This window comes from Heterocephalus glaber, unplaced genomic scaffold, assembly GCF_053883595.1.
Source record: "Heterocephalus glaber isolate CG9 unplaced genomic scaffold, H.glaber_assembly_v1.0 deba00001509, whole genome shotgun sequence".
Taxonomy (NCBI): Eukaryota; Metazoa; Chordata; class Mammalia; order Rodentia; family Bathyergidae; genus Heterocephalus; species Heterocephalus glaber.
Genome location: NW_028258325.1, coordinates 40,003,833 through 40,018,378, shown reverse-complemented (window position 1 = coordinate 40,018,378; position 14,546 = coordinate 40,003,833). Strand labels below are relative to the sequence as shown.

The 14,546-nt window shown below is 34.8% G+C and overlaps 1 protein-coding gene across 5 annotated transcripts in view; it reads right to left on the bottom strand.

The window, feature by feature from the left end:
• The window catches only part of Atp10d (ATPase phospholipid transporting 10D (putative)), a 117,545-nt gene that overhangs the window by 82,006 nt on the left and 20,993 nt on the right, over positions 1 to 14,546 (bottom strand). For all 5 annotated transcript variants that reach the window (XM_004849763.4, XM_087187860.1, XM_004849765.4 and 2 more), the window contains exons 2-3: positions 6,605 to 6,921; positions 3,568 to 3,762 (exon numbers count right to left, since the gene is read on the bottom strand). In XM_004849763.4, coding sequence (XP_004849820.2) covers positions 3,568 to 3,762; positions 6,605 to 6,897 — 488 coding nt within the window. In that variant the 5' untranslated portion in view covers positions 6,898 to 6,921. The remainder of the gene's footprint in view (positions 1 to 3,567; positions 3,763 to 6,604; positions 6,922 to 14,546) is intronic.

The following is a 14,546-nucleotide window of genomic DNA, read 5'->3' as shown; positions in this document are numbered from 1 at the left end:
TCTCTCAGGAAAACTTCTCTGTCCATTTTGCTTTTTTATGAGTTCAGTATTAAACAGTTCTGTTACATAAGCATGGTGAAAAGTTAAGAATACAAATTCAACTATTAACGGTGATTTCACTTGGGTGGAAATTGTAAAGGTATAGAGAAAGAAGTAAAAATGAGGGGTGAAGAATGTGGGCATCTACTTCTTCCTTTATAAAATTTAAAGAGAGCTGGGCATGGTGGTGCATGCTTGTAATTCCTGTACTTGGGAAGATGAGGCAGCAGGGTCCTGTGTGTTCAAGGCCAACCTGGACTACATACTGAGATGCTTTCTCTGAAATTAAAAAAAAAAAATCTAAAGGGAGAAAAGGTGGGAGTATGAATCATTCTTTTTGATTTTTAAAGTATGTTTCCACAACATTATAATAAGTTTATAATAAACAAATTATCTTTGAACACAAAACTGCTAAGATTAATAAGATGCTCTCAATATATCCACTAATTTAATTTTTGTACCAATGTTCTGTGGTTGGTATTGTGGACACACAAGAGAACCCTTTTATAAATAAGTCAATATTGTCCTTAATGAGCTAAGTGACTTGCTTATGGTCACACAGTGGGCTAAGTGGCCCTGGGATTTGAAGCAAGGCTGGTCACTGCAGAGTCCATCCCCTTAAGCACTCATTCCTTTCAGCTACCATCACTTCTGAAGACACCAAAAGAAACCTGGGTAATAGTGTGTTAAAAAGTGAATTTGAACCATTGTGTTTTCAAAAGCCACACACAAAGTTCACTATCTTAGAAGACCACTGATATTTGGAATAATTTCAAAAATCATGGGATTTTATACATTTATCACATAGTACTCTAATAAGATTAGCTAGTGTTTGAAACTTCTTACATTAACAACATGGTGACATGGTGGAACAATAATGTTCACCATTTGAGGGCAGGCAGTGTATCTGTTTCTTGTTTATATCTGTTTATATCTATTTCTTGTTTATATCTCTAAATCTCTTGGCACCAAGTACATAGTAGATGTTCAAATTTGCTGAATGATTAATGGTGTGATTTTCAAGACATTTCTATTTTCTATTATGAAAAACCTTAAAACCTTTCAAATGGGTTCTATTTTAAAGGCAATCTTAAGAAAGTTAGATTTCTATACCAGATCATTCTAATTTAATTGGGGTATGATAGAGTTTAAATGTTAATTTCTAAGTTAATGTTTGCTATTTCAAATGATGTTTACTCAAAGAAATTAAGTACTTTGTAAAAGACCACATATTGCAAGTAAGAACCAAATTATCAGCATAGAAATGCTAATATTCTTCTTCCAAAGGCTTCCTAAATTTAATAGCCCCTTTCACTCTCAATGTTCTGAGAAATAATTTGTTCTCTTAAGTGATTTCTTTGTATTCCCAGGAATTTAAGTTACCATATTTAAATCAACAGGGACAGTTTTTATAGCCTACCTTTATTTCTTTATAAGATTATCATAATTGTTCCAAGAACAACTGGGGGGAAATACAAGCATTATTTCTTCTGCAGCAATGAACGAAAGTGAATTACATAGAATATAGATTTAAATACCTAAAATTATCCAAATCTCTAATGAAATGCAATTTAAACTGATATCTTAGAATCGACTTTATTTTCTTTTATTTATTTATTTATTTTTGGTACCAGGGATTGAACTCGGGACCTTGGGCTTGCGAAGCTGGCACCAGAACCACTGAGCTAAATCCTCAGCCCAGAAATGACTTTAAATAAATGACTAGGATAGTAAAGATCTTCCTAAGTTTATGTGCAAAATTATCCAAAGTAGAGCTGGACTATATCTAAAAGGACACCTGAGGAAAAAGATACTACGCTTCCTATTGGGCAATTTTAATATCTAAAAAAAGTACAATGTTATTAAAAATTCTCAAATGTTGATTAGTAGTTATTATTAAGCTGCAATAATAATCTTGATGACTAATTTTTATTTAATACTTAAGAGGCTTAGTTATGATGCTTGCTGCCTTATCATTGTATTCATAATAAAGGAAACTGCATATTTAGATGATAATTTATATATTTTACCCAGGGTTACACAGATACTAAGTGAGATAATTAGAATTAAAATACTTTAGAAAAACCTAGAGAAGCATATAAGCACATATGACAACATGGTCTAATCCATCCTGTAAACTAGCACTAAAAATAAGCAATTATTTGTATATAAGAATCTATATGTTGAAGTATATATAATAAGCATTCTTTCCATTTGCTAAATTTGTTAGTGTGGGAGTAATCTTAAAATAAGACCAAATCTGGACTTTGCTCATTATATAATAATTTTAAATTTTATTTCTTACAGCTATTGTTTTAAGGTAAAAATCTGTATTAACCTTTTACCTCTTTCCCTGGTTTATTAGAAGTACACAAATAGGGCTGGGGATTTAGCTCAGTGGTTCTGCTGCCTGCCTTGCAAGTGCAAGGTCCCGAGTTCAATCCCCAGTACCAAAAAAAAAAAAGAAAAAAAAAGAAGTACACAAATATTAGTGAATGATTCATAGAATTGTTATAGTAAAATGTCCTATGGTCTTAAAATACAAATCATGGACTTATAATATTTCATTGTTTGATAGAATATATCAGTTTTTCTCATTCCCTTTAGAGTAGACACAAGTATAAGAAAAATTAACTAAATTAATTCAAATACATCACACCATCTCCTAAAGAAGAAATAGTTCTTTTCTTTGTTTTCTTGGTAGATTTTTAAAACAAATGTTGTGAAAGCTATTGAAAAAATCTAATAATGAACAAAATCCAGAATTCTGCAAGTTTTATCCTAAATATCACTTCTTCAAACATGCCTTTCCTAACCTTTTCTGGTATGACTCTTATAAAATTAAAGACAAATTATACTTGCCCATACTGTTTACTACTAAGTATTAACCTACATATAAAAATAAAAATCTAAGATCTGCATATAACATGCATTATGGTTCGACATTCATTTTAACTGAGTTTATTCTTCACTAGACTTTCTATTTCATAAATACTGGAAGTAAAAATCTCCAAAAGGAAAATATGCTCATAAATGCATTTCCTCTTATAAATGCTGTTTTGCTACACTGGAATGACTGAAGTTTCATGCACCAAAAAAAGACTTCACTTTTCACCATCCTTTTCCTCTGTAAGTAGCTCCTGTCTTCTCTTTTCATATCCTATTCTATTTTTTTCATATCCATTCAAGTTAATTTTTGTTATTTATATCCCATCCTCTTCCTAATCTTAGATTATGACATCTAGAATTGAACATTACCTGCTTCCTTTTCTTCTTAGGATTTGAAATTTAATTCTTTGAATTCCATTATACATGAGTCATAGAAACTTTTGTCAAGTCCTGGGTGGACAGTGGCTTATACACTTTTGTTTGCCTCTGACAGCTGACTTGACTTCACTGTCAGATTTTAAGAAATATTAGTTGTAAGCAACAATTCAAAAAGGGTCCTGGCCACACCAAGGGGGTAAAAAAGTAACACATTTCTAAATGACATGTGTATATTCCTTATGGAAAGTCCATTGTACTTACCTACTGTAAACTTTAGTCACTAAATTGTTGATGTGTTTATCAATTGTGTATTTTTGATAATCTTCCAAGCCATCTTTAATCGCAATAATTGTGAGGACCACCACCAGAGGCAACATGGTAATTTCCTTTTGGAAGGCTTCTACCAAAGGCACCCAGTTCAGGACAACAAGGAAGAGGAAATATAAATTGGCAGCCCTGCAACACACACAGAGAAAGGTGTCAATAAAGTACTTCAAGGTCTGAAGTAAAAAGGGCAAATGACTATTTTGTGTTTTCCTATGGGTTTGTATAAGTTGATCTTGTATATTATGAAATAGAATATTAGTAGAATTTAATAAACCTGGATGAACTATTTATTATCCTTCTAAACATTGGCTTGGGACATCCTTTAATAAATGTAAGGTTTTATGAAATATATAACAGTGTGTATTTGAGTGGGATAGTCTTGAGTTGTATAACAGCACATGACAAAAATGAGAGTGCTATGCTCTTTTTAAAAGTTAAAAAATTAAGAGAAAATTCACAATTAATGTGTTAACCCTTTATCATTTTGTATATCCAAACATGAACAGACTCAAACAAGACTCAAAATAAGTTGGAAAGCCTGAGTGGTTTTTTCCTTGAGGCTAAACCTTCTATTTCTTTTTAAACTATTCAGAACGATATTATTTAAAAACATCTTACATTCCTATATTTTATATATTCAAATATTCTTTCATTGACTTCTTACTTTTAGCCATAAGATAAGTTCAAAATGCCTTTTTCCTTAAAAGAAAGTAAAATTACAATTCTGCACAGACCCTTAAGTTTTTCACACATTTAACCATTGACCATTAAGCTTCTCAAAAAATAATTGATCCACACTCTACTTCTTCCTCATCTCCAACTCCTTTTACTCTGAAAATTTCTTTTTTTAACATTTTTTTTCGCCACTTCTGTGGCTTGAGTTATTTCCATGTAAACCACATCCAAAGTCACATCTTGAGGGACTTTCAAGTTTCTGACTTTTTTTTTCACCAAATATACTTGTTTTGGGTTGTGTCTAGATGTCCCAAAAGCCTCATGGAGCCATAGGTGAGGCTTTTCAGAGGTGGCTGGATCTAGAGTGTGTGATGTTGGGATTAAGGGTGTGTGATTACCATTGATTTGGAATAGTTCTGGGTGTGGATAATGGAAGGCCCATCCTGGGTGTGAGTGATACCATCCCTAAAGGCATGTAGACTGGACAGACTGTAAGGGACAAAAACAGGGCTGTTGCCATCACTTGCTGCTTGCTGTTTTTGTTGCCTCCTGCCTTCTGCCTTCAACCCATGAACTGTTTCTTCTCTGTGATGCCCCTCAGCCATTCCACCTTGCTTTGGAGCCAGCCAATAATGGACTGAAACCTTGTGAGCTAAAATAAACCTTTCCTTCTTTAACTTTGGGTGTCAAGTCCTTTGTCTCAGCAAGAAGAAAAAGTAACAAAAACAGTAATGGATTACAAAATCTATACATTTGGGATCTAATTACTCATAACACATAAAGCCATTAATCCAACAAATTTAGATCTGTACTTTAAATATAACCATTATTCAATAAAATCAAAGAGAATATATATAGAAGTATCATGAGAATAAATGCAGCAAAAAGAATAATGTATGGTAAGAATCTCTATATTCACATCAGTACCTCAAATGTGATATTTACAAAAACAATCGTTTCTTTTTATTTCTGTCTTTCCTTCTGTCATCACTGCTCAACATGTTTATGACAGCTTTTTCCTGCTTTCATTACATTCTCCATCTAATCCATAGTATCTATAATAGGTTACCCTTCTTATTATCCTCTTGCTGTTCTAAACTTAGGTCTCAGGGCTGGGGATGTATATCAGTGGCACGATGCCTGCCTGGCAAGTGCAAGTTCCTGAGTTTGATCCTTGGTACCAAAAAATAAAAAAAAAATTTAAATTTTTTAAAAAATTTAAAAACCTGAAGGTCTCTATGACAATTCATCAGGATATATACACTGGCATCTTAAATGTTTTCTCTGTCTTCAGTTTGCCTGTTAGCCCTTCCATCTGCCCACCACACTGGTTCCACAGTGAAACACAGACATGAGCAGGGTATTCCTCTATTGAAAACTGTGCCTGCAGTCTGGGATCTCAATTCTTTACTCTGACATAGAGACCCCTCTTGGGGTCTCTTTTCCAACATTTTCCTTATTGGCCCCCAGCACAGGTCCTTGTGTTATTAGAAAGGACCACTTCCAAGGCTTCAAATAACCATTCTATTCTACTGGTTCTATACTTTTACTCATACTCCTTCCTCCCTCTGATATAAGCATTGCCCACATTTCTGCCTGGAATATCTCACATACCCTCCATGATTAAGTCAAATGTCACATCATCTTCTACTGCTCCAGTTAGCATTATGATTTCTCCGAGGCCTCTGTTCGCCTTGATAGCACTTTACAACACTAATCACATCCACTATGTCCTTTCACCATTTGTATACATACCATATTTCCATGGGTGAATTCCAAACTCCATAAGGAAAGGACTAACAATTACATTTGCATTTCCTTCAGTGCCTAAACTCTGAGGTGAATGCCACTAATCGCCTACTAAACTGAATTATGTAATTGTTTCACTTAATAACACCCTGTACATTTGCTCTATTTTCCCATCCTATCAAGTAAGAAAAATCTGAAATTAAAATGCAGGATGGTTTAATGGAATGAACACTGAACTAGACGGAGAAGACCCAAAGCTATAGCCCTAGCTACTCATCACTAATATGACACTGGATAAACCATAGTCAGAATTTCCTAATCTCTAATGATATAAAATACTATCTTTTCTGGTAAAGAGAAAGCATTTTACCAATTGTGAAGTGCTATGTGAACATGAAGGGTCATTCTACAGCAGAATTGGACCCTAATTGCCACAGGTGACGTCACCAGCCTTAGGCTTAAGTACAGATAATGTTACAAAAGTGAAAAAAATTACATACCCATTAGAATGATAAAGAGCATTCTAAGATTTTTTTTTAAATAGTACCTGTGAAACTGTTCAAACAAATTTCTTGGAACAAAATTCAGAAGCGTGTACTTGGTTGTTCGTATTCGGTTATTCATATAGGTTCCAGAAAATCTGTCATATTCATCCTTAAAGGGCTGAAGGTGGGGGATAACAACACGGTGCTGCTTTCCTGCCAGTTTTGGGGTCTGGGAGGACTTCCCCCCACAGGCAAGCAGCGAGGAGTAGTTGTACAGCCTCTCATCTTCACTCCTGATTCTCCCACCCATCAGCCGTTGCCAGTGGTATCTGGCCCATTGAAGAGGCTCAGTCATGTCCAGGACGCAGTGAGATCCAGGCTGTGCAGGTGACAGGACAGAAAAGAACAACAACAACACAATTCCTATGAGCTTCTACAAAGTTTTAAAAGAGAACAAAATTTTAATAATAATTTTATTCTACCCCAAGTCAACATATGACCCAATGGTTCAATAGATAAGTGGGAAAGGAAAAATCGTTGGAATTCTATTTTAATCAAATCTTCATTAAGGAAAGCATGCACTTTCTGTCTGATCATCTAATCACCTAAGCTAAAATAGACAGTGCATAAAAGGCCACTGAAGTATTAAGGCCATTCTGGCCTTAATATATAACAAGTCTTTTAACTTGTCTGATCTCTTTTCTTGTCTTTGAAATGGCAATAATGCCACATATGTCAGGAAATTGTCATGAGGAATAAAGGAATAACATGCGAACCCAGCTTAACATCTGAAAAACACTCAATAAAACCCATTCTGGGTAGATTACAAAAATTCTTTAGGTCACAAATTCTTTCCATCCATTTTTGCACATCATTTTGTCTATCGGGAGGTGGATTCTTTCTCTACTTGCTGAATATTCTTTCTTGGCTGCATGTCTTGCTTTGGCTAAAAAAAAGACTTGCAACCAGGACACAAGCAGTGGCTTGAGAAGTGCTTGCTCTTTGGGCTTTCTCTTTCTCACTGCTCTGAGAAGCCCTTTGGCTACTACCATGAGCCCTTGCCTTCCCCTGACCCAGCTCAGCTCAGCCCAAATTATCAAACCACCATAAATATTATATCACCAAGTTTTGGGATGGTTTGTTAGAAGAAAACATTTAACTTACTCATTTTCAAGTTTTCTTTATTTTCTAAGTCCCACCAGGAATGTAACCACTTTACTTAGAAAAGAAAAAGGGAGAAAAAACCCAACATTTATAAGTGCAAACATATTCTAAGAATTTTGGAAAACCTTTTATATTTATTGTCTTGCTTAATGTTTACATCAGTCCTCTGACACAGATAGCTAAGGCTGACTCCAGCCATGTCTTTCTGGTCAAGAGTTTTAACTGTAAATATGCTTCATTTATCTGTATATCTAGAGGACTAGATCTTAGAAGATCCCTTGAAAATTTAGCCACTATGGTCAGAGGATGTCACCAAGTGTGTGGAGAGCAAGGTCCGGGGCCTTGGTTTCTATCTTTGCTTTATTAACATCATTGCATTTGCTCTCAGGCTAGAGTTCACCTCTGGAGATGTTTATCTGGTAAATCTGTGGATTTGTCCTACTCATTAACAAAACTCTACATAATTCTGATTCAGGTGTCCACAGACTGCCCTAGATTAAAACAAGGTTACATGCTAGACACAATACTAGGAGTGCAGAGATGATGAAGACATAGATTCCATTCTCTGGGTGTTCAGGGTCCAAGTGAGGTGATGGACATGTAAGTAAATATTCAAATGCAACCCCAGGTACAAAATGTTCTTTAAAGCATTCAAGTAGTTTGGGCAATTTATTTAAGCCTGTTTCTTATCTAAACATCCTAATTTTATAATGTGAATGTTGAGTTGCTTCTCTAAAGTGCTATCTTAATCCCTTAAGGACATTAAAACTGTATCCAGCTTTCATGGATCCAAAATGGCAAACCATCACTTAGTAGCACTGATAAATCTAGTCTACCAAATCAATACAATATTTTTAATAATCCATTCTTGCTAGTACACTTATTTATATCAAGTCTTGAGCAATCCAAGAGATTACTATTATTTGACATCACTTTATTAATGCATTTACAGAAAAAAATTGAATTACAAATAGCCTCTTTAAAATCCATCAGATATTTAAATATTGTATGTATCTGAAGGAAAATAATACAAATAAATAAGGATAGGAAGTCACTTTTAATGCAAAGAATATACCCTCCAGGTACATATATTTGTGTTTGGATATTAGGCTTGTAATACATGCACCTATTAGGAAGCCAGTCTTCTATAGACTCTATTACAAAGTCAATCTTATCAGTTTTACACAAAGGATAAGAACAAAAAAAAGTTCTATCACTATCAGACCTCTGTCCTTTAGAGTTTGTCCTCTAAAATATTCACTCATAGGAAACTATATCAATATATACTTATTGATCAAAGAAATGTTATCATTTTAATAATTTTAAAATGCCTACTTCTGAAATATATTTGAAAAGCCCAGTTTTCACTTTCACTATTAAAAATAGCTTAGTTCTTAAATTGTAACTTATAATGACAGTTTGAGTTACTAAATTAGTTCATAACACATCCAAGAATCTCCCCCAGGATAAAAACATAAGATCACGCTATATAAATTAATCAATAGAAAAGAAAAAAACAAAAAAAGAAGGAAAAAATGAAAACAAAGCTTACGTAAATAGGAAGGGGTGGAGGGGTTGGAGGGAAGGAAGGGGAATAGGAAAAAATAAGAATGAAGATAATTATGTACAGGTACAAATTCTCAATAATGAACGTGATCAGAATGTATACTTAAAGGGTACCAATAAACTTAAGGAATAAAAAAAATAGATAGCAGAAGAAATTAATTAAAATAAATACTAAGAACTTTCATGAATTGCACATCATGTTCATTAGGTGACTATTATAACAAATGTCAGATTTTTAGAAGGTTGAAGTCAGCTGATCTGGAAACTTTAAAAGGGAAGTTTTCCCTTGCAATTAAATTCTTACTAAGACATAAAGGTGTATATTTCTCTAGTGTTGATAGTTTCATACAGCAGTTTAAATTCTCCCTGGCTCTTAATATTTCAGAAGTTAATTTCCTGAGAACACAAACATAAGATTAATTAAACAAATATCAAACATATCTGGGAGTTGTTAACCTCTGGTAATTCCTGGTATACCTGACTAGCAAGTTTACACTAAGAAAAATACTTATTGGTTCACACAGATAATCAGCAATCAGCTTTTCATTCCACAGACCCAGGCAAGAATCACATTTTCACCCAAGTCATTCATTTCCTAAGAAATGTTTCTATAATGACTAGAAAACATTTCATTGCTAAAGAATTTCTCTGGGTCTGCTTTTCTCTGTACCCTTTAAAAATCTTTACAATTACAGTGGGTGCTCTATTAACTCATATACTGCCCTCCTCTTTCCTTTCTCCTTTACATTCTGAATGAATTTTAGTGGAAATACAGTAGTGGCTGGCTCACTGCCCCTATAGGGTCCTCCTTAGCTGTCCAGCACCCTTCCCCCACTCTTCCAGCCCCAGCACCTCGCCATCTTACAATGACTCCCATCAGCATTTCTCATTCATGAAAAGTAATAATTATATCAGATGATGGATGTTAGCAGGAAAGAAGTTGTACATTCAAGAGACCTAGGAGAAAGGACCAGGTTGGAAGGTAATTAATAGATGACAATCTTTTCAAATTTCTGCTTTAAAGTTTAAATCCTAGGATAATGGGTGTAACGTAGTACAGCCCTCGGTTCCATCCCCAGGACTACAAAGAAACAAACAAATAAATAATTAATTAGTTAAATGTAAATCTTTTTATATTGAGCAGGAATGACCCACAATCTACTTAATTGACCTTGCTGAGTGACTCTCAAAAGAGGAAAACTAAAACAAATTTTTTTTTAAATTAAAAAATTTTAAAAAAAAGAGGAAAACTACCATCCCAATGAGAAATATATTCTATAAAGCAGCCTACATTTTAGAGATTATTAAATCCAGAGTTCTCACATCAGGAGCCTTTTGAGCTACTTTCCACCCACCAATGCACTTTGTATCATAATGCTGACATATTGTTTTAATTTTTTATATAGAGAGAAAATAAATATTTTTAAATGTAGATACAGTCATACAAGATATTGATAATTACCTTTTATTAAAAGAAAAAAAAGATCAGCAAATATTGGGCATACATTTTCACATCCTAACAAATGTCAAAAGCTTTCCTCTGTGGTCCTTGGCTTCCACCCTGCATTTTGCAATTCACTCATTTTAACTGAGGTATGAACACTTTGCTTATCACTTAAAAATTAGTTTTAATTGGCATATAATAAATGTACATATTTGTGGTGTACAATGTGATGTTTTGCAATATTGTGTAATCACATCGTGCTAATTAGTATATCCATTACCTCATACATTTATCATTTCTCAATGATGAGTATATTCAAATTTCTCTCTTCTAGCTATTCTGAAATGTTCAGTGCAATATTGCTAAGTATAATCACTCCACTGTGCAACAGAAGATTAGAAATTATTTTTCCTATTGAACTGTAGCTATGTACCTATTGAACAAGCTCTCCCTCTCTACCCTTCTCAGCCACTGGTAACCACCCTTCTACTCTCCTACTTCTATGAAATCAGCTTTTAGATTCCATACGTGTATGAGATCATACTCACCACATTTTGGCAAACCAAATTCATTCTGCTTCATAGACATAGGCTCAAATATCAGCTGAACTACTTATTAGCCATGCGTCTGCACAATGAACCTTCAAACTTCAGTCTGGTAAAGTCTGCTAATACGAGGTGCCATTTAGAGCTAAGAGAGGTGCTGGAGACAAACCATGTTTATTCTATTCTTTGCTCTGCTCTTCAGCAGTTTCTCAATACATGAGTACAAGTAAAGTTGGGGACACTGTACACTGGGCTGAGGTATAAACTTTAAACACATTACTTCAATTTACATAAAGTTCTCTAAGTGTAAGCAAAGGCTGAGCTTGATGTACCTGCTGATTCTTGAGAAGCAAGCAGCATTAGGCAGGATACATATAGAAAACCAATCACAAAAGACAAACATGATATAAAATGACTCAGAACCTTCAATCTCATCTTCAACCATTCTTTCCAAAACTTATTCCAACTATGTTTATGAACAAAATGTATTCTATTTGCTGTTTCCCAGACTTTCCTGATAAGAATCCCCTGTTAATCACATGCTCCCAGGCCTCCTCCCTGACGATTCTGATTCAGAGGATCTAGAGTGGAGCCATGAAAATGTAATTTAATTAGTACCCCAATGACTTATCAGGGTGCTTCTAAGGCACAGCCCAACCTCTATATTTGCAAATGCTGCCTTCTCTTTATAGAGGATTGGTCAAGCACATCCTCCACTCACCACACAGCCTCTATCCATCCTCTGGTCTGTTTTAGCTTGACCTTGAGGGGAGGGAGATTGGCAAGGGTCCACAAGGAGACATAAGCCATTGTCTCATTGTCTGTTTTGCTCCCATTACAAGTTCAGGATAGCTCAGTCCCTGCACTTTGGAGAACGCATTGCAGGTGATTTTGTTCTTCAAAGTCAGGAAACATGCAATTCCTTTCCAACAAATGTCTGTTGATTACTGATTTTTTTTTTTTTTTTCTGTATTCGGAATCAAACTCAGGACCTTGCGCTTGCAAGGCAGGCGGTGGCGCCACTGAGCAAAATTCCCGGCCCATTTACTGAATTTTTTTATAGAGAACAGGTACTGTGGGAAAAGGAAACAAACACTGCTTCTTCTTTCATGGCCTAACTTGGCTTTCTTTTCCTTTGTAAGAAAGACAAGATCTAAATTGGAGAAAACAGGGTCACTTTTGACTGTGAGTGAATCATTCTGCCTTTATTAGGAAAAGGAACCTCGGCCGGGGATTTGAACCTCGGCCGGGGATTTGACTCAGTGGTACCGCTGCCTGCCTCACAAGCACACGGTCTCGGTTGGATTCCCCCTACCAAAAAAAAAAAAAAAAACCTGCTCCTCCAGGCCTGTAAAGCTGTTTCAGAAAAGCACTATTTTATCTGCTAGTAGATTTATAAGATAAGTAAACAATATTTTAGTGATTAAGAGTGTAGATGCTGGGGCTAGATGCCAATGTCAACTTCTGGTAACTCCACCTACCAGCAAAGCTTACTCAAAGTGTTGTGAGGATCAACTAAATTCATATATTTAAATCCCGCAGAAATATATGTGATGAATAATAAATGTTAAGCACAGGAACTGTTGAAATTATCTACAGACTATTCTCTCATTTATAAGTATTAATTGAGAATTTCTGTACAGTTGCCGCTAACAGCTATACCCAAACACTCATCTGTGTTTAATTTCTTAAAGTCTACCTCATGCTTATTTACCTGGTCATACATATCTTTCAGTAACTTTGTTTCTTGATTAACTAGCAAGACTTCAGGCAACCAACTAGCTGAGGACAGCAACACCCTCCTTTTCCTCTCTTACCTGTTCCCAAGGGCAAATCTAGCAACATGGGTCTCAAAAGCTCTAAACAACTTATTGTGAAGTACTTTTAAAATTTTTGGGGGGAACAACATTCATAATTCTAAGATTTGACCAAATCCCGTACAAGCTAAATTGCCAGTTTTCCACTCATAAAGCAAACGGTTCCATGCTTTTTCTTTTTTACCTGATTCTCAGCAATGCTGCCTTGAGAATTAACAAAACTAGACTTCAAAATCACACAAAGAAATGGGTTCTTAATGTTCAGTCATGATCACTTACTACAAAAATGAATCTGTGGATCTAGATCCTCTACTATCCCAATGAGCTGCTATCTTCAAAGGTAGTGAGAAGACTTAGTATTTCATTTAAAACAGAAACAAACCAATTTCATTTTTAGTTTAAGTGCAAGCTACGACTATCTGAAAATTCGGATTAGCAATAAACTTGCTGCTGATCAGTGACGGGAAAACAGCACTGTAAATTGACTGTTCCAAAAGGCCATGTGTTCCTGAGCTGAGTTTACCAACTGAAAGTCCAACATTACCCAGAGATGAAGCTCCAAATGCCAGTTAATGGGCACCATGTTCTAATTTATTGATCTTAGCCTTTAATCTGGAATTTAAATGTTTATTAATATGATCACAAGTCCTTGAGATCTAGATTCTTAATAAATGTTGACACCAGGAGAAAGGTGGGCCATGTGATTATAAAAACCAAATGTTAATAGACATTCAACCTAAAATACACTTAGCTAGCAAGGCAATGATACAGTGGAAAAAAATGTTTCATTACAAGTAATCATTTATCATGAACATTTAAATGTCTAGATGAACTAAAACATATATGTGCAAACTTGTTTACAGTTGTCACAAGAAAATAGTAGCCTGATTTCATTTATGAATATTGACACAAAAAATTCAATACAATTTAGCAAATTAAATACAACCCAAAAGAATGGATGTTGGTGCCCCTTAGATGCTGAGAGGGGCTTCTAATGAAGACCTCCATCCTACAATTGCTAGGAACTGAATTCTGTCAGCGACCTGAATGAGACTGGAAGCAGATTCTTCCCCAGAGCCTGCAGGTGAGCATTTGGGCTGGGTGACACCTTAAATCTCACCTCTGAGAACCTGAGTAAAGAACACTGTTACATTGTGACTACCAGATTTCTGACATACAGAACCATGCACTAGTCAGTAGTTGTTGTCTTAAGTCACTGAATTTATGGTAATTTGTTCACAGCAATAGAAAACCAATACAAAAGGTTCAAAAGTAGATCCACATAAAAATGCGAATATAAAAAATGGCAAAAATGTCATTCCAGTTCAGTGGGAAATATTAATTTATATAATTAATAACTCTGAAAGTCATTCATCTTGAAATCAAGAAAGCTAAATTTTTACTTTATAACATATTAAATAATAAACTCCAGAAAATTAGAAATGTAAATATATAGTCATACAATTAT